At 45.0% G+C, this 21,025-nt stretch overlaps 2 protein-coding genes across 2 annotated transcripts; one reads left to right on the top strand and one right to left on the bottom strand.

The window, feature by feature from the left end:
* The first annotated feature begins 4,499 nt into the window (after window positions 1-4,499).
* On the top strand, window positions 4,500-6,703 carry LOC115246963 (uncharacterized). Its single transcript, XM_029827057.1, has 4 exons — window positions 4,500-4,676; window positions 4,943-5,058; window positions 5,303-5,524; window positions 5,993-6,703. The coding sequence occupies exons 1-4, from the start codon at window positions 4,541-4,543 to the stop codon at window positions 6,008-6,010; spliced, it is 492 nt and encodes a 163-aa protein (XP_029682917.1). The 5' UTR covers window positions 4,500-4,540; the 3' UTR covers window positions 6,011-6,703.
* A 1,659-nt stretch (window positions 6,704-8,362) lies between these two features.
* On the bottom strand, window positions 8,363-12,771 carry LOC101080153 (adenosine receptor A1-like). The gene is made up of 3 exons (XM_003973635.3): window positions 11,589-12,771; window positions 9,968-10,262; window positions 8,363-9,842 (listed from the first exon to the last, which is right to left on the bottom strand). The coding sequence occupies exons 1-3, from the start codon at window positions 11,927-11,929 to the stop codon at window positions 9,462-9,464; spliced, it is 1,017 nt and encodes a 338-aa protein (XP_003973684.1). The 5' UTR covers window positions 11,930-12,771; the 3' UTR covers window positions 8,363-9,461.
* Between the last annotated feature and the right edge of the window lie 8,254 nt (window positions 12,772-21,025).

Below are 21,025 nucleotides of genomic sequence, written 5' to 3' on the forward strand. Positions count from 1 at the left end.
GTTTTTGTTCTAGGACACATTCTCTAAGAGAGGGACTTGTCAAGGAAAAACTCTTCAAGTGCACAGTTGACATGATTGGAGCCAAATCTCCATTCTTGAGAAAACATGTTTCATTTCATGAACCCTAACCCTCACCCTTTGTCAAAGTTTGTTTAAAATGACAAAATCATATATAGAAATGAGGTCATTTTATTAAATTCCAGAAGAAAACTAAGGAGGAAGCCTCTCATTTCCACCTATCAGTGTAAAACCTCCTCCTTCCTCCAAGCAGCTCTTCTATACTTGTGCGTGTAGCTCACGTTGCCTTCAGTGTTGCACAGCGAAGCCTTACAAAGGCAGACGGAGCTCACAGCGACCTTCCATTGTGAACCTGCAGCATGTTCTTCAGCAGAAAACAGTAAACCGTAAAAGTCAATTACAAAATATTGTGTCCTACACAGCAGCTCCATCTGAGAATTTGGAGGGTTTCTCAGAACTTGTGTAACCTCACAGCCTTTCAGTCGGGACCCAGACGCTTGTGTCTCCTGCCCATGATGAAGGGGCTGGAATAGGTCACAACACTCGCACACCCTCCAATTAAACGTCGGTTTCCTTCTATGGGACTTGAGGCGAGTTTAAAACCTCCCACCGCATCTCTGTTTCCGTGCTGATGCACCGACAGGAATGAGGAGATAATGAGAGACACAGCTGGGCACAGCTGGGACGCTCACAACTGACCGACTGCTGCCAAGCGGTTGTGTGACTTGGTCGCTGGAGACACAAAACCAGCAGCTCTGCAAAATCGAGCCCAGAGCAACGCGACTGAGCCAGCAGTTAATAAAAACACTCTTGCACCAGAGATAACGCTTGTGCGTTTCCTCATTAACTACTTTCATAACCGCGTTCTTACGGGATTTAAATCAACCCAGACATAGCCTGATTTGATAGATGTTACTAACCTATAATAGGTTGAATCTTCTAGATTTCATGTGGTTTCTTATGCAAGTACCAGCAGTGTTGAAATGCCCGTTACCATGGTAACGTGGTTTTTGGGCATTTGTACCAATAAGGTGGAAAAAGGTTTGAAATTCTCACTTTGTGCGTGAGTCCATTTAAGTCCTGTACTGTGAGACCCGCCTCAATAATCACACATCATTACCATCATTAACTTCCTTGTGTCTGTAAATGGTCAAAATAGAACCATTTGTGAGAGCAGTTCAGGTCTCTGGCAAACTGGTGTCAAACGAAGAGTTCTGAGACTGCTCTTCTCTCCAGAGGTGACCTTAAATCCTGGTGGGCGTGTGCAACCACCAAATATTCATCAGGCACAACTCACATTTCAGAGTTTTGGATGTAAAATGGAAATAAAAATATAGCTTCTGTGTTTATCTTTGCAGAATAAAGGATGAGCTGCTGACCTTTGGCTGGAATATTCCTCTCATGACCCAAATAGGGCTGAGAGTTTGGGCAAACCTCGCCTGATTTTGACATTCTTCTGATTCAGCGGGATGGCAGGTGCAGCCAGCTAATAAGAAAACTTGCTTTGATGTGCCATTTTGAAAGGTCACTTGCACCAAAAATGGGTCTGTAGCTTTCTTCTTGTAAACCTTAAACCTTCTCTTATTTGGTCTACCAGTCCTGATAACTAGCGTACCTGTGAGGGAACACACGGTTCCTATGTACATTCATTAACACCTCAAATCCATATATTGGTAGAACTGTAATGGTAATACTGGTATCATTCCCAATTACTCAGCTCTGATCTGAACCAAAGACCAGGCAGAGCATTTGACATTCAAGGATATTCCTGGATTTCCTTCTGATTATCTTGCAGGTCAAAACTTTGAGGCCACAGGAGATCTGTGTCAGAACAAAGATGTGACTTAGAGCGGGTGCAGAAAAACTGTGCTCAATAATTCAGGAACTGCACAGCCGCTGCTGCGGACATCCTGAATCTAAAGCCAAATGGGACGTGTTGTCATAGCGCTGCAGAGGTCAGTTATTGGCAATTTTATTCAAAACTCTTCTTTCGCCTTCTCCCACATCGGGAATGTAAAATCATGGTTCTCTTTAAACCCAGCTGAGAGTGCTGGAATACGAGACTGCATATTTTCAATAGCTAGTGAAGCTAATATTGATACTTATTGAGTTGTATGCTGAGTCTTTCATTCCACTCTACACAGTGGAGGTAGTGAGTAGCCAAAATAAGCTCATTTATTGAGTAATGATGCAGAACATGGGGGAAATTGATTTTAAAGGGTTGTTTGGTGACTTAAACCTACGTACAAGTAGGTACAGTAGGGGTTTCGAATCATTCCCAGCATGCCCTCATGCCTCAGCTCCACAGCGAATGCCCCCCCGACAAATATTAGGAAATCATCTACTAATGAATTCTGAGAACAAGTGTGTCATGACATACAGGAGTGGGGTCAGAAGAGTGGAGCCAGAAGGTTTTGATGCTCCGGAGTGGGGCTTGGGTTCAAAGAGTCCTGGTGCAGCAAAGACGTCTGTTTATCCACTTATGGGAACATTCTGTTACCGTGTGAACAAAAGCTCATCTTCATCCCAGAGAGGCTTGTGGAAACCTTCTGAGAACACCTGCTTCCTCGGGCTGACTCAGCACCGACAGGGGAGGACGATATTTCTCCTCTGCGCTCTCGTGTGTAGATCTAGCATTTCTTGAAATAAATTAAACTTCATAAACCCAGCTGAGCTTCACTCACGGTTATCTAAACACCGAAGCCAGGCGGGTCAATGCTGCAGCAACGACGTCACCCTGGAAGCCCTAACAAATAGCTGACTGCAGAAAAGTCAACAATAAACTTAATAAAGTGTATCGGAACACAAAGTTAGCATCCTGTGGGTCAATAACATCCCTCCCATATTTCATAATAGCCCGACATGCATATTTATGGCTCATTAGAGTAATAAACAGCAGAGAAGGTCCACTACCAGGCACCATAATGAATGCATTAAGGCAGCAGCAGCAGCAGCAACAGCAGCACTGAGACAAATATGTACTGCCACTATAGAATGCCCACATATGGAGACGTCAGTGCTGAGGTCCAAAATCTACTGACAGCTAATTTATCATGAGAAGAGCAGAAGCTAATAACTGTGAAAAGACAGAAACCATTAAATAACCACAGCACAGAGGTGATTCCACAGCAGCATTGTGTTTACGTTGGCTCTGCCTGGAGTGTAAAGCCAAAGGGAAGTTTCAGGAGGAGCTTTAAAGAAGAACTCAGAACTGTAGGTCAACTCGCTGTTTCACAATCTATCCATGATTCTCAACGTTCGCCAGTGAAACAAAAAGATGTTTAGTGGCATGAAAGCAGGCTGTGAAAAAAAAAGCAAGGACACATTTCACAATCAGGAGGATGCGACAAGGAGGGATATTTTATGGCATATGAACCTTTTACAGGCTGAGATGTTTCTGCAGGTGGACTCAGCAGGACAGTCAGCAGACCGCACATAATGCAGGTAAAGGGTTAGGTGCTTTTCTGATGTTGAAATGAAGAGAAATGAATGTTGAGTTAGGGTTAGGGTCATACATGCCTGCTACAAATAGCAGCAGGTATGTAGACTTGGTGCAGGAGTACATTTTAAAAGAGAACCTTATACAGTGACGTCAGCAAAAAGGTGAAAAAAGTAGAATAATCCACAGTGATGTGACGAGAAGCTGTTATGTAAAGGGGAAACAACAGGTATCCAGTGATGTTTTTCAAGAGGAGGCTCAAAAGAAGGCAGGCGTTGAAAGCCTCTTTCCTCCGTTTCTGCTCATTTAATTGAAAAGCCACAGATTTCCTTTTGTAATGTCGCCCAGAGAAGATGGAGGCCGGCAGCACAGCTTGGTCGGACACCACCAGTTTCATTTTATGGTGACAAAAGTCAGGTAACAACGCCACAACTTTCTGTCCCTTACAGGCAGAATAGCTTATAAACCATTAAAGACAGAAATAGACATAAATGTCGCTCTTGTTGACAGAAATACATCTATAGAAAAAATGAACTTAAAGACCCAAGTTAAGTTCGCAACTAGCTTGCATAATTTGTAAGTTTTTACTTTTTTTTACACAACTGAAAAAAGATACTGTTGGGAATATGTAGTCATGTAGATCGCTGATATCAAAATGAGCGCAATTATTTTATTGTCCTCAGGTTGCAGCGTTAACAGCCTGTGCAGGTAGAAACACATAACAGACAAGAATACTGATGCAACTTGAAATGTGAACGATGCAGACGCGACGGGGAAAACAACGCGCCAGGGTGGGGCAGCGTTTATCATCGATAGACCAAGGTCGCCATCTTCTGGAGACTAAATAATAACCTTTTGGGATATTTTTCCCCCTTCAGAGATTTGAGATGGGTCAATCAGGTTTAAATGCAGGGAAGCAATAAAAATAGATATTGTGTCCATAAAACACCAGATGCATTTCTGTGTTTAGACTTCAACTTCAACCCCAAAATGACGTAATTTACATTTTATTTTGAAAGATGCAGCCGGTTCCGGTTGAGGCCGGAAGTTTGTCACCGTTTCCTGCTATGACGTTTAGCAGCGATGGCTCCAAATCAAAAAGCAGTGGAATGGCAGACCAATGAAATAATTAAATATTTACTGGAGGACGAGGACGTTGATTCATGCAGCCCATGTTCAATGACATATTTGGAAACAGACGGTCCAACCGGAAGTGATGGTGAGTTCGATTTTTATATTGATCGGTGTGTGACGGCGTCCTCAGGCTACAGCGTCCCGCGTCAGCATAACTTACCGTATTTTAGTAACGCACCCAAAGTCTAAAAGCTCGAAGGTCATCTACTTTAGATCTCAGCTCTGAAGGTCGCATTGTTGGTGTCGTCTTTGTCCAATTAATTGATTCTTATACTGTTAATTTTAGGTGACTGATCTTGAATCTCCAACGATTCTCTGCCGAATTATTCATTCTCGCTTTGTTTGTTTCAGATAATTTTGATGCTGCTCAGATAGCTGGGAAATTACGAAGTATAGCTGATTCCCTGAACGACGATATCGCTTTCAGAGCAGCTGTGAATGAGTTTAAGAAGGAAGCAGCACATGGAGTAAGTTTTCCCCATCGGGCTCTGCACTCATCATGACTTTTCCTTTAAATTTATTACTTCCTGACAAATGTCTGCAAGGGGCATAAATTAGGTTTGTTGATAACAATTCCTTTGGCCTGTTTATATCAGATAGAGTAGAGAATTGTCCATGTGGTCGGGATGCACTTTTATATCAACTATGATAAATGTATATGAATTCCACAGTGGTGGATTAGCTGCATCCTCATGTTCCTTCTCTCTTCAGGCCATAGAAGCAGCATTTAGCCACACCGTGAAGGCCGTGTGTCAGTCCGGGGTCCCTCACTCTCCAGATGTGAGTCCAGAACTACAGCTGCTCAAGACCTCGGTGGCATTGGGCAGATTGGTGGCGAAGTCATGCCCAGATCTCAGGGCTCAAGTTTTTGACACCATGAATGCCTTCATAACCAGGAACCTTGGTGGCTGGATCACTCAACAGGGAGGATGGGTAGGGCTTTCTTTAATTACTCTTTTTACAAGAAACCACACCCCAGTCAACTTGCTTTCACTTCCATTTCACATTCTTTGTGTCCCCTGACTGAGCTGTTAATCTTACAAAACTGGTGAGGAAACCCTCCAACTTCCATAAAAACAAAATAAACGCACCCATTAAAGAAGTCATTGGAGACTCCTAGATAAAATTTCGAGGTGATTTATGACATTAAGCTTCAGCACATAGTTTTTCAGGTCGAGTTTTAGGCTGTAAATGTACGTATCAAATGAATTATCACCGAGTTTCCATTCTGCAGCAGTGACAGATACTTTACATTAATGTCACTGCCTATTGTTGACGTACACACTGAAGAAAATCCACATTTAAACAAAACTGCCTCTGCGTGCTGCATTCATACACGTTACTCTGCATGTTAACGTTCAGGTTTGTCCAAACTGTAATATTTGTACTGTTTTCTTTCAGGGGAGAATAAGCATTTAAGAACAGCCGACGTCAGCTGTCACATCATTCGATGAGCTGGTGGAGCCGTGAGGGGGTTGTAGCCTTTCCTGTGTTATCACACATCTGTGGTGCATTAAATCTCTTTCTTTAATATTAGCAGCAACATTTGAGTTTTAGTTTCGCCAAAAACCTTCCTGTTGCACAAGTTGAAATGGCAGCATGATGAAACCGTAAAGTGGATAAAACCGTTCTGCTGCTGTGACTGAGCTGGGTTTGGACACCACTAACTGCTTTCACTCTTAATCCAAAAATTTGAATCTCAAGGGAAGCTTTCAGGAATTTCTGTTCTGTATCATGATCGTGGGCTTAATTATTTTATTTTTTTACTTGTTATGTATATAGGATCCAGCATATCACTGCAAGGAATCACATCCCAATTCATTGTCCTCACAGGAACAGTGCATCATTTAAATCAAGCCATTGAGGTGACTGCAGCTTATTTTATGTCTTTTTAACTTTTATGTAAATGGGTAATATGCTGATTGTAATTTGGTGAATTTAGCTTTGACGTTTACAGCAATGAAATGCGTGTGGGTTTAGACGCATGTATGGGAACAACACAGCAACAACAAAGCACTAAATAATTTTAAATATTTTATAGCATTTCTCAACCTGTGGAATGTTTGTAATTTATCAGGAAATCATTCCAATGAAACATGACACTGAAATGAAGCATGTGTCTACTGTCATTTCTGAGCTTTTGTAGTACTGGAATAAGAGTAGAGGCTCTCTTTTTCTGCCAAGAAAAGGGTTTATTAGCTTTAAATAATTCAGCCTCTTTCCTGATGTTTCAGAAATCAGGCATTGACCGCTCACGGTCGCTAGGTGGCAGTATACAACACGCAAAGCACGACAGACCACGAGTAATATGCGGTATTTAAAAAAAGCAGACTTAGAATATGTGATTTAAATAGTTTAATAGATTTTTCTCAGATTCTTTGTAGCTGTTATTACAGAACCTGCAGCTACAGTTCACACAACCACGTAAGAATCGTCTGACTGGAGGTTTTCGCCTCTGAGGAAGCTCAAAGGGTGATTGTAAATGTTCGAGCCATCCTCTTCAAGTTAAAAATAAACGGACACCAATGCACATTGTTCTAAAATTGTGCCCTTGCAAATTTTCCAGACCGCAGCTTGCACAGCGACGGCACCGATCTGCGGCATCTGTGAAAAATGTGCACATATGGGGGCGGTTAGCAGGCGAAACTTCGAGGCTTTTCTGCTTGCAGACCTGAGAAAGAGCAGAGGGCTGTTGTCCATTTTAAAGGAGTATTTTCAGCAAATGCACTCCAGGCCTTTGAAAACCGAAACCCATTTATACGACTGGAACACTTTACAAGTACAATCTAGTCCAAACAGTTTGCTTGAATGAACCTCGGGCTCAGTTGATTACAAATTATTATAAATCAAGTTTTTCCTACAGGAGGAAAATTACACATGAGAAATGTTATAACCACATTAAATCCAGGTTTAACGTCACCATCCGTCAACCTTAGCATCCATTTCTTTGCAGCAATGATGAAAGAGTCTTTATTTTTCCACAATAATGGGAAAGATTCCAGGCACATGAGTTTTCTCTGCACATTCATCCGGGATTAGGCGGCTGTTTCAACACTGCTAAAACTGGAAAAAAAAGGGGGGGTGCGTGGTATCACCAACAACTGCAGAACCTTCAGCAGCTGGCACAGAGTAACATCAACACCATCTAGATTCTAGATTGTTAATTTACATTCAAGAATATTGCACCGGTCAGGTAAACAGATTAAGTTTAAAGCCACTATATTTTTTTTAAAACGCACAGTGTTTCATCAGTAACAAAAAACAAACAAACAATTCAGTGGATAATAAACTATAATCAAACTTTTCTAAAAACAATTTAAAAACATCACTTCATCAGAGTCAGTTGAAATGCAACATATGAGTAATGTAATTAGCTCATATGTTGCATCCCTATATAACAGCTTCAAAAATAGCATCATTGACTCAACCTTATTGTAAATGCGGGATTAAAACACCGAACACGCAGGAGGACGTACATACAGGATATGTGCAGACTGGACGAGTTGTCCCGGAGCAGGTTCGGACACATTAACAGGGGTCACATGACAGGTCTCTTTATGGGATGGAGAGAGCATCGGGGCGGCCTCCACGCTGGCCTCCGTGCAGATATAAACCTTTGATGAGTTCCTCGGATGCCCTCTCCTCCTGCCTCCCTCGTAAAAACCACCTCGCACCGCGGGGGAGGGGGGGGGGGCACCTCCACGCAGACAAACAGCGGAGGGGATTTTAGGGAGCGCCGACCTCACACCATTAGCATCGCTCCCTTTCCAGACTTGATCTATCATTTAAAAGCACTAATGAGATGCAGCTATCAGAGGGTGTGTGTGTGGGTGTGTAACAGAGCTGTGTGCACAGTGAGGTAATGTTTGTACATTAGCTTTGCTTCATCCGTGTGTTTGCAGCCCAAACTTATCATCTCAGGTGTCACGCCAAAGGGCAACGCCACTGACAGACGCGATGACGCCGCGTCGCCGCTGTCCAGGCAGAAAACGTGAAAAACAAAAAGCGGATGGAGCCAGAGGAAGCGCAAATATGTACCTGATATGGAAATGTATTCACATCAAGGGGCACTGGCTGTGGTCGGGCCGACTGGTGTGGGTCACAGAAGGTCTCGGGTCCATCACCCAAAACTGAAAACATGCTCCACATCTGCCTGTGTGAAAACTGGGAGCAAACCTCACCGCTAAGAACAAGAGAACAGCTTCTTTTGCTGCCTGTTTGTTTCCTTGTTTCCTTGTTTGTTTCCTGCTGAGGGACAGGATGGCGAGTCTGTTCCCCTTTAATAAAGCCCCTGTTCAAGTCACTGGTTCTAAAAGCCATTATTAAGCACACGCCATTAAAATGGACGTCCATAAAGTCATTAAATACTGTCAGCTGAAGACGTCATGAAGCAGGAACGCAGCGTCGTCGGCCCGCTCAGTCGCCCCTCACACACTTTCTCTGCTTGAGGAGAATAATTATATAGATATAGAACATTGTAATTAAGACCATTAACATGAAAAAATGTCAGCAAGTTCAGCTCAGACCAAAGATGATGAGATGATCACAAATTCAAGCTCAGCAGGCTGGTTTAGGAACAGATGAGAAGCCCCTTTTGCTGTAATTCCATACCATTAGTGTGCATTAGGGGAGAGCTCATCAGTCCCATTGAATCAAAGTCTGTTTCAGGGTGGTTCTCCCGCCTCCCCGCTCATTTGTTCTAGTCCACAGTAGAATTTACTCCTCTCTTATCTTTCCCGACGTCCTTTGATGCCGTTCAGACAGTTTTCGCCTGGAAATCCTTTGAGCCTGAAAGCAACGTCCGTTGCATTCTGCCCGCCGGTGGAGAGAAGCTCCAAAGTTCCACAACAGTCTAATTAATGGCCGTGGGTCACAGATCGTCATCGTCGTAGTTCTGCCGCAGCCTCGTGTCATTACTCCGTCCCCTCTGGCTGCCTCGCTGAGGGAGCCGAGCAGCCGGATCCTGACAGAGCACGTACAGTTTCCAGATTTTCCGGAAGGCCGTATGGAATTTCTTGATACGGAAAGCGTAAACGATGGGGTTGACGGCCGAGTTGCCGTGCGTGAGGATGATCGCGGTGTACATGATGACCTCGGAGTTCTCGCAGGTGGGGCAGAAAAGGGTGATGCAGTTGAGGATGTGAAGCGGGAGCCAGCTGATCGCGAAGAGGAAGAGGACCAGGGCCAGGGATTTGGCGAGCTTCAGCTCCTTGCCGTAGTAACGTCTGGGGTCTATGTGGCTATCTGTTACCTAGACGACAAGAACATCAGACCAGTTTGAACCCTGAGCCTAGAAATAAACCCTCCAGAAATTGTGCATCAGAAATCTAGGCTGACTGATCCCATGATAGATAACCCCTCAAAACACATACACACCTTCCTATTGAGCTGCTTGTGGATCATGTAGAAGATCTCAATGTAGATGGCCAGCATGAGGAGCAGGGGGGGCAGCACCCAGCCGAAGAAGTTGAAGTAGACCATGTAGTCCATGCTGATGACCGTCTCAAACGCACAGGTCACCAACAGGTCTTCGGTGACCAGGGAGCCGTTGTCGCGGAGGCTCTGCAGGTTGTTCCACCCCAGCATGGGCATGAGCCCCACGACGATGGACACCAGCCAGCAGAAGAGCACGGCCAGGCCAGCCCGCCGCGGCGTCACCACTCGCTTGTAGCTGCAGCAACAAAAGAGAGCAAAATGGATCTTCTTCAGTCTTCAGGTGCTCAGACACACCAGCCTTTGCTCAAACATCCCCCACAAAAACCCTGACAGTGCAGCTCTGCCCTAAACCAGCTTTAGTGTGTGAGGAAGAGCTGACCCAGTCATAGAGAAGGAGCTGTCCCGTCTTTCCGGTGTCTAAATTCCCTTTTCCGACTCATCGCTTTGCAAAAGAAACAACGCATTCCGCTAAATTCCCAGTAAGATGGGCAAATATTTCAGCTGATGATGCAACACCCCCCCCCCCCCCCCCCCGACAACAATACCGCCTGACCTGATACAGAATAAGCAGATCAGAATTTGGTCCAAGTTCAACCCTCTCCTGGAACTGAGCGAGAAAACCTGCAGCAGAGAGATAAATAAGACTTGGACCCAAATTCAGATATCTCTAAATAGCCTCTCCGGCTCACAAAAGTGGGTGCACATGATTCCACGTGCAACAGTTTAAGAAATTACGCAATCCGTCCACCAGCCGCCATGAGCCCATTGACCAGTCATGCATCCTCGCGACCCGCTGTTAAATGAGGCGATTTAGAGTAGAAGCTTGCATTGCTCCTAAAATGAGGGGTGAAGGCAAAAGGACGGGGGTGAAGGTCGTCATTGAGGATGTCACGAAGTTAGTTATCAGCAAATCAGATCAGAGGAGGAAGGAAATTAAAGGCTTGATGAGCAACTTCACAGGTTTCTTCTGCAGGGCACTGAAACCGAGCCTGTCGCCACAGATGTGAAATTCTCTGAAAGCTGCAACGCTGACGCCCACTCAGAGACGTGGACATCAAAGATGTGAATCAAGATCTCTTAAGGACATGAAGTTTTTTACTCTGCTGAGCATCAACACAGTCCTGCAATTAATCTATCAATCGCCAACCTGGCAGAGAATTACTCCATCTACAGCTAATTTAGTTTAATCTTTCAATTTTCTGTAGTTCCATGCGGGATAGTCGATGATATTTTGTGCCTTTTTTTAGTTTTATTGGTCCAAAGCTCTGATGGCAGCGTGCATAGTCCTCCGTGGCCATCTTATCCAAAATGTAACTTTTTAATCAAAGCAAAAACAGGCCAGTTTAATCCTCCTAAGGGACGCTACTCCAAGGCTATTACAGACACGCTGGAACCGTCTGCCCCCACATTTATCCCAAAAATCTGCGATGGGAGCTGGAATAAAACCTGAACATGACACAGCACCGTCCGCGCTGGCGGCTTCCCTCGGCCCAAGCAGCTTGAAGACACAGAGGCATGACATTTTAAAATAAAAATATATATAAATCTCTTTTACGCCTACCTCATGGGTATTTTGACTCTCAGGTAGCGGTCAAAGGCGATGGCCAGCAGCGCCAGGATAGAACTTTGCGTGAGGACCAGCACCGTGCAGGCGACCAGCAGGCAACTGTAGAAGTGCGTCTGGAGTCCGATGCTGATAGTGATGGCGAGCGGGATAACGAGTGCTCCGACCGCAATGTCAGCCAAGGCCAGGGAGACGATGAAACAAAACGTGGTGTCTCGCAGAGAGCGGTTAATGCGCACAGCCCACACCACCATCACGTTGCCCACCACGGACAACAGCGCGATCACCACCTCCATCACGATGTAGAGGGCTTTAGAGGAAGGTAGACCCGGAGGCATGTTGGCGGACGCCGGACGAGCGTGCGCTCAGCGGAGAGGAGAGGAGAGCCGGAGCAGTTCCCCGCAGGAGGATTCGGGCACCGTCTGGGGCACCAGGAACACTGTTTCACAGGTCCTTTGCCCACACCGGCGCTGAGGTTGTGTCCGCTACTTTAAATGATTTCAGTCCAAGACGCGGAGCAGCGCGCCCGACGCGTAAATTGGTCCGTGCACGGTGACGGCTTTCGTGGGTGAATCGGTCCCTCCGCTTCCAAAATCGACATGTGCCAAAGGTTGTCAAACCCTCTTTCCTTAGAATCCGACTCACTTCGGAGTCCAGTTCTTTCTCACATGGACACCCTTTTATCATGTGTGGAAAAATGAAAGGAAAAAATAGAACAAAGAAAAACCTCCCACAGATAAAATAATATTTACACAAAGCGAATGGAACAGTGGATGGAAATTTGTTTTAAAGTGTTTCTTCCTGAAGTCGAAGTCACGTGACCCACTCTATCTCCACTTGCCAGTGTTCTCATTATAGTCTTCATCGCTTAAATGCTGCTCATCCTCATCTCTCAGACACCGACTGACTCCAATTTAAATGTACAGTATTTCACTCCTCCCTGCCAACAAGACTGGGACTTCCAGGTGGCTCCGATGAGACTGGACAAATTTCCCAACAGACATGAGCAGAAAACCACATGAAACAGTCTGTTTTTAATGGACATTCTTGGTGGTTAATGTCTGGTGTGATTTAATGGCTCTGTTTATATTCCCTGCTGTTCCCACACATAATCACACTACAGTGAATCATCTTTTGATTCTAAATATATTTATTTATTGAATTAAACTCTTTCTTCCAAAGTCAAGATGATTATCGGACCTCAGTCATGCATGCATCTCTCGGGTTTTTCATGTTTCCTCTCTGAGTTTTCCCATAATATCTGGGCACAATTCCATACAGAAATCCATGCTTTATCTCACCACTTTGTAATTGAGACAGAAAAATCATTTTCTGTACTTGATTTATATATATATATATATATATATATATATATATATATATATATATATGCTTCTTCAATCATTTTAATGGCCTTGATCATATTAATTACGTGTAACATGAGATTTAGCTCCAAATATTTGAATAATAATAGAATATAAATCATAAAGAAGGGTCTTATTGTTGCGATCCTAGTTTAAAAGTTGTCTCTGCAGCCTCACATGGTGCCATCAGTTTTGAAACAATGTTGTTGGACAGCAAGGTTGCGTAAGAAGTGAAACCCAACTAGCTTCCTCTGGAACTCAGAAGGATTTTCAGCAAACAAAACATCTCCATTCATTTTACTCCTGGAAAAACACATTCAGACAGAGACTGGTCCTCCCAAAGGACAGAGCACCCACCACCAACAGAGTCACGAGGTTAACGCTGTCCAGAGCAGCTAAGAATGTACAGATGTAGCTGAACAGCTGTGCCACAGATGCAGGGCCCAACACAGGAGAGCCAGCTCCTCAGGACAGGATTCAGCCGTCCATCTACACCTAAAGATTAAGGGACTCGTTTGAAGACAGTATTGTTCATGTTTTGGCCAGTTTTTATCAGTTTCACAAAGAAAAAAGACATTGGTTACTGCTGCCTACCACGCTGTCCTGGGATCCTCCACAGAAAGTTTCACAATCGTGAAACATGACAACCAGGACATGACGACCCCTTTAACAGCCGCTAACGACAACTTCTGGTAAACCAGCATTGTGGCCATAACTCTAAGATTCCAAACCAGTTCATTTAGAACAGAAGAGGATTTATGATTTTTACTGCGCTCTGTTTAAATTTAGCAAAAGTTTCAAACAACAAAGGTAATTCCTAAGTGAAGGAACCATCTGAAGGAAAGTGAAGCTGCTCTAAATGCATTGATGTCAGGGGTGCCTTAAAACATCTTTATTATAGCGACTGTCTTTGCATCGGCCTGCCCGAAGGCTCATTTTCTTGGCTGTGGTTAGCGATGCGGCTGCAGGATCGGTAATGGCTCCTGCTGGTAATCAGTTTGTTCACTACTTCCGTTCCACATTGCAGACAGAAGCGAAGAGGTGTGGGCCTTTGCAACAGCCGCTCCCCCTCTCTCAGTAAACACTGAGACATGCTGGCGCACATGCCGCCGTGTGCATCACCGCCGAGGTGCAAGGAACAGCACGCAACGCGTACGTTGGGTCTTCCATCTTCTCCGGCGGCCTTTGGACCGACCCTTCAAAAGGGACAGCCTCCAACAAGACGAGGGCAAACAAATGGTGAGCGGTCACCTGACCCCACCACGCAAGAGGCCATGTTTTCATCTGTGAGCAGCAGAGGGGAAGAAGGGGCTGGTTTGATTTCTGTTCCTTTCCATCCTCTTTCACTAAAGCTCCAAATCTGTCTGACGCGAGGACATTTTATTAAACTACGTCATAGCTTCATCGGCTCAGTCTGAACGTCACCGTCCAAGACAGGAACCATCAGAAATGTCATCTATCAGAAAGAGGCCTGTTGCCTTGACAACCTTTAACAAGAGAAGCATATGCTGACAAACCAGCTGTTGTCTGTTTTGTGCTGACTTACTTTGCTTTTAAATCCACATGAAGCAAATCTGCTCCCCGGTGGAGCTGATGCACGTCTGATGAGGTCTCAGGCCTCTTGTTTCAGCTGGAATGCTCAGGCTCTGCATGCTAGAAGAGCCTCGCACACCTGCCAGACCGTGTCTGAAAAAGAGGCCGGACAATATGTTCTCAACTTTTGGGGAAATTCTGGACAAAATGCCAACCCTCCTCTCATTTCATGAACAGCACGGTCAGTACAGTTTGCATTTTATGTGCAATGCATATCTTATCTATAAGGTTTGGTTTTGCTTTGCTTCCCGGGGCCTGGCCAATGTGTCCCGGCACGAATCCCGCTCCATTGTGTCGAATCTGTGTGGCCTCTGCTGAAGCATGATAATTTAGGCAGCGAACGTGCAGCTTCTCGTCAACCCTTTCGGAGGTAACAGCTCTGGCCGTTTGCTGCTGTGACAGGCCGGACAAACGCATCGTTCTCTAACCTGCACAATTAAAATGGCGTGACGGCCTCTCTAAAGCCCCCGATATGAAGTGCAGGATGGATCCACGTGCAACAATGTGTTTATTCAGTTATTATAATCTCAGCTATTAACAGGAGGCAGGATGTGGTACTATGTATATGTGATTATTGCTTACAACGACACAAGAATTGAGCAAGACATCCCCTAGCTGTGGAGCTCCATTAAGGGTGGGTGAAAGGGTGAAAGCAGGAGGGCAAATAACCCTCCGACCCAGTGGGGGCAGAAGCGTCTGTCATTCGTTCAGGCAAAAGGAAGCTCGAACAGATGAGATCAGGGGCTGGCATTGACGCCGCGGCCTTGGCTCCTGCTGTCTCTCACCACTCGAGGTTGCTAAACCCCGATGGAGACATCAAGATAACCAGTCAGCATTCTTACACGATCAAACACTCACAGCTTCTTACTTCCTCTTCTCTTACTTCCTCTTCTCTACTTGAGTTCTGCCTCGTTAACGCTGTTTCTGAGCTCTTGTTTGGTCAGGTCTGCGCTGAGAACTCATTTAACGTCAGCCTTCATTAAACATTTTGGCCTCTAATTTGCATGTTCATTAATGCTGATTTAACCTCGCGTCACTGACTGCAAATTTATTTATTTGTCATTTAGTAAAATGACAACTTTATAAGGTATTTATGAGCTGGTAACCGGCTGCTTGTTTTCCACATTTCAGATCAAGCGGTTTTCCAGGGAATCAACCAACATTTCTGTTTCCTGGAATCAGCGTCAGTGAAGTGAAGTCACGTCCCCTCAGAATGTTTTACCCTTGACACCACTGTGTATGAGAAGGCATCACCACATTTTATTGACTCTTCCTGAAAGCTGCAGCCTTTTTGGAATCGGTCCTGCTTTCACTCTGTCTTATCTGGTGTTGAATCAGTTTCATGTTGTTGATTATCCTGATTATTTCTATAAATAAGATTAGTGGACAGAGAAAGTTCCTTGTGTCAATGACACAGTGCCGCCTGTAGTTTTGTCACTCCCAACAGCCCCGAAATTGTTGCTCTTATAAACGGAAGCACCAGTGTGAATTGCATTCAAATGGAAAACAGTAATTTACCTCGCAAATAATTACAGTCGAATTTAATGAGGTCATTCAGCAATAAACTGAAATCTATCAGGGAAATTGTGGACTACGCCAAGCCACAAGGGATTTGTTTGCCTGCTGGTGATGCATTTAGGAGCCAAAGGCCTCGCAAACAGCAAACAATCACCAACAGTCAGCTGGAGGCTCTGAACAAACCCTCCAGAGATCAGCAGAGTTAATAGAAATCTCCAGGTCATGAATATTTATGACATTTTATACAGGGATTAATCAAAACAGATTCAAAATGTCAGCTAGGAGAGGAAGAGGAGCCATACAGGATGATGGCAGTAAAGCATCCATCCTGAGTAGTACGTGCACGTAACCTATGAGCCGGATTGATCCATCACCAGGTTTCCATGACAAAAAGCAGGAGGCTGCGTCTGCGTGATGTGAACGATGTGAACGTTTGCGTGCCTCGCCTGGTTCCTCCCCACACGCATCTCTCAGATGCCTGTAGGTGTGAATCCAGTTGTCTGTTTTGGTTTGTTTGGTGTCCTGAGTTCACGTCCCGAGTTCACGTCAGGGCCAACTCTGACCTGATGTGACCCCCGAACGGCAGAAAGACGGCTTCTCCGACGGCTGGAGGGTGGACACAACATCCCTGGTTGTTAAACGTTGATGGGTGGGTGATGGATGGATGGGTGATTGATGGATGGATGGATGATGGATGGATGGATGGATGGATGGATGGATGGATGGATGGATGGATGGATGGTGGATGGATGGATGAATGGATGGATGTGTGATTTGATGGATGGATGGATGGATGGATGTGTGATTTGATGGATTGATGGATGGTGGATGGATGGATGAATGGATGGATGTGTGATTTGATGGATGGATGGATGGATGGTGGATGGATGGATGGATGGTGGGTGGATGGATGGATGGATGGATGGATGGATGGATGGATGGATGGATGGATGGATGGATGATGGATGGGTAGATGGATGGATGGGTGATTTGATGGATGGATGGATGGATGGATGATGGATGGATGGATGGATGGATGGATGGATGGGTGGATGGATGGATGGATGGATGGATGGATGGATGGATGGATGGATGCTGCAGTCACTTGTTGGACGCAGAGTGTCAGCTGATCCCTCGTCCCTTCCGCGTGGCCGGTGTACTGTGATGCGTTCAGGGTCCGTCCCCACAGTCAGTGTCCCACGCGGTGCTTTAGCAACGACCCTACCAGCCCGTGGAAGTGATAAACCGCTAATGGAGGAAGCGGGACGCATAATCAGACACTAACAGCCTCAGCGGGGCCCGGCCGACGGTGCTCTTGAATTGGACATAATTTACAGAAAGATGTCGCGCAGCAGATGGGAAATCACATCGCCGCCATCAGCGTGACGACGGGAGACGCGTTTTACTGTCCACATCTGAACATGAACCGTGTTGTGTTGTTTTCCTAACTGATCCATCCACAGGGATAGGAATTGTCCTTTAGTTTATAGGAAGATGGGAATTTTATTACAGCAATCATGAAAGGACGTGTTATATTGGAGTTCTGTCTTTGTGAGATGAATCGATTAAGCTCTGCAGCCACAGTGTTGACTTTAGCTCCGCTCATTAACAGCCCGTGTTTGGTTCGGTGGGTTTGGAACGAGACCTTGACCAATCAGGGATCCCGGCAGAGCTGGGTCTCTGTCCTCTCTGCCATCCTGTTTCGTGTTTGCAACAGACACGAGGTGGGTTCCTGTACCGTGTCCTGGAAAATTAAAAGGTTCCAGCATCTGGTGCTGGTCAATAGCTGTAATTACTCTGGTTTTTAAACCGTTTTGCAATCCTGAACCGCAGATAAGAGCCACGATTTCAGGTCACTGAGTTCTGAACAGGCTGCGATGTATCTATTTAAAATGTGGACATGGAGAATAATACGGGATGAGGCAACATTTGCACATTTTTTTCCTTTTGAGCTTTGTATGCTTAATTTAAGGTGCGCATGGCTTCCTTTTTTAGGCATTTAACTATTGAATTTTTTAAATTTCCTAATGTGGAAACGTTGGATTAACATAATCCTGAAGCCATCCTGCAACCACAGGTGGGGGTGCAGCACTTTGGGGTGTGACTCCTGGTTTCTGCATCTTAATTCAGCACGAACTCTCTCTCAAGATGTCAAATAATAAAGCTTTTTTTCACTTTTCTGGCACAAAAACCAGCTCACATCATCTCGATACACACGACTGGCTCACAGCTCTTCATTTTCCTGCAGTGTGACGTGTGAAATTTTGATTAATCTGTCCATTTTTGTATTATATCACATCAGATTTCACTAAAAAAAACAATAAATAAAGCTCCCGGAGGCCATAATATTTTTCCTACAGATGTTATGCTTTTGCATTCTTACGCACATGCAAGATTCCTGAGAGAGTTCTGTACCAGCCTGCACCAGCTGTTAGCATCTGGTCCATCCCTCCCTGACATAAACCTGCATGAAGGCGCATCCCGACAGAATCTTTGATGCCGAGCCAACAACAACATGGATCGTCGGGCACAGATGCTGAAGATCAGACGGCCTCGGGCGATCCATCATCTTCTCTATGTGGGAAATGTTGATTTGTGTGATTTCTTGGTATCAAACGGCTGCGCCAGGAAGAACAGGCTGAAAGATCTTCCAAATCTGTGGCCTTCCTCCGTCCGTCACGACACACTTGAACTGACGGTTCTCTTTCATGTCTTTCATGTTGCTACGTGATTGTTTGGGTCCTTGGAGCGAACACATACGCTAACAGTGTCACAACTACGAGGAAATTCATCAGAATGTGATAAAAAGGCCAAGTAGGCTCTCAACGCAGCACTTGTATAAAAAACTGTGATCCAATTACATTGGAAGAGGCAGTTCACAGTAAGTGAAGGAACATTCTTACTGGAACTGGTGGAGCATTCTTCACCAGAAGGGATGGAGGGATGGATCAACAGATTATATAACAGATATCCCAAACATTTTAAGCTTTTTTGCTGGGAAGCAGGGAACCAAAAAAGGAAATATTGAAATACTGAAATATTGCCAAACATGCACCGTTTTGGTTTTTTTAACATAATAAACACACTTTTCATCTGGTTCCATCTGGAGAAAATGAAAATGAAGACTGCATCGTCTGGATGTGGGATGAGGGAATAGGACTCCAGTTATAAACTGCTGCTCTCCAACCTTCTGTAACACCTGCAGTCTTTGTCTGGCGGGTCAAACAAAATGATCCCACATTCGCAGACATCATTCTCTCATCACTTCGTTGCTTATTGTGTCTCCTCAAGTGTGTGTAGTGTGTTCATTTCCATATAATGTGCAGGTCACCTCACCTTTTTTTTTTTTTTTTTTTTTTTTTTTTTTTTACCAAAACCCTCCTCCTCCTTCTGTGGAGGCTCCAGTATCGATTAGAGGAGGCTGAGAGCCGGAGCTCATTGTAATTCTGCAGACAGAAGCGCTGCTGGCGAACTGTTCCTCTCTTCCATGAGAACTAAAATGACCTCCATATATTTTATATGCATTCCACAGGTACGGCTCTGTTTTCCAATCAGACTCAGAGCTCTGTGGTTTTGCTCCTCGCAGGTTGTTTTCTCAGTGAATTGTGGGAAGTATTTACATCTTTAAAAGCCGCGTAATCTGTGTGTAACGGTGCCCTGGTGACACGGGTAGAACACAGTCACTCAGAGCCCAGCGATGCTCAAACTCTGGCTGGTGTTGGAAGAGACTTCTGCTATTTTTAGTCCTCAGTGTGGTGAAAGTCACTCTGCTGGAGGAGACCTCCTCAAAGTTAAGTGGATTTTTGCTACTTTGACCTTCTGCCGCCGGAGATTGCCTGAGAAACCTCAGGTCAGCTTTACTGCTAAAGAAACGGACATCTGTTGGTTCACTCCTGGAAAAAGGTGGAACTTTTATTGACAGACATGTTGAAAATCCAGGCGCTCGGAGACGCTTATGTAAAATAGCCCAGCTGGCTGTGTCAACAGAAGGTTAAATTAGGGACAATGAATACTTGTTTTTTTTCTTTCTAAAATATCGATCTGATTCTCCACACAGGATGCTTTATATAATGTTATATGAAGTTAATTTAAATGTTATTTAAAGTTAACACTGAGTTAGCGGTATTTGTTTATGGGTGATGTATGGAGTCATTTATTAGTAGTTTGCAGTTGTAGATCACAGATCCCTCTAGAGGTGCACTTCACTAATAAAAATGGGCTATGGCTAGTTGGTTAGCATGCTAATGTCATTGCTGTGCAAAACCGCAGCAGTGATTTATATTGAAAGGCCGTCTGACTGTTATTCTTCCATCAGTACCAAAAGTGGCACGGGTTCACATTTCACCCCAGAAGTACTGAGTTGAATTTAAATAAATAATAGCCAAAGAAAGAAGTGGGACGTCCGCTGCCTTGTCTGCTTTGGGCTCCAGCGGTCCTGCCGCTGTGGACGTGTCATGAAAAACAGTCAGACCATGACTGAGCGCTCCGCTCTGAAGGACCCAGCCGGGGCGTTCACTGACTTTTCTGGATATGTTCATTCCAGCGTCTCCTCCTGACATTTTGATCAGTCCATCCAGGACAGAACAGGCTGTAGCATAAGAACAGGTTGGGGTAATGAAAGTGTGTGACGCAGCTATGAAGCACAGTAACACAACTCCCATCAAGCCAGTGTGTATGTTCAGATGGAAGGAACCATGTAGCGCCCAAAAAATTGGTCTATTATTACTATTGATGGAGGAGCCCGCAGGCCCGAGCAGGGCGCCCCCTAATCCTCATGAACTCGTCCGAGCGTGTCGGTTCTGAACCCAGTTGCCCCAGCAGGGGCCAATGCACCAGGTTGTTAGCGCGAATCCTCTATTATGAAACTTCATCTCTAATGAGGCCCAATAAACTGGTGCTCGATGAACCAAAGCCACCCCCCCCCCCCCCCCCCCCATATACACACACACACACTGCCTT

Source organism: Takifugu rubripes, chromosome 19, assembly GCF_901000725.2.
Source record: "Takifugu rubripes chromosome 19, fTakRub1.2, whole genome shotgun sequence".
Taxonomy (NCBI): Eukaryota; Metazoa; Chordata; class Actinopteri; order Tetraodontiformes; family Tetraodontidae; genus Takifugu; species Takifugu rubripes.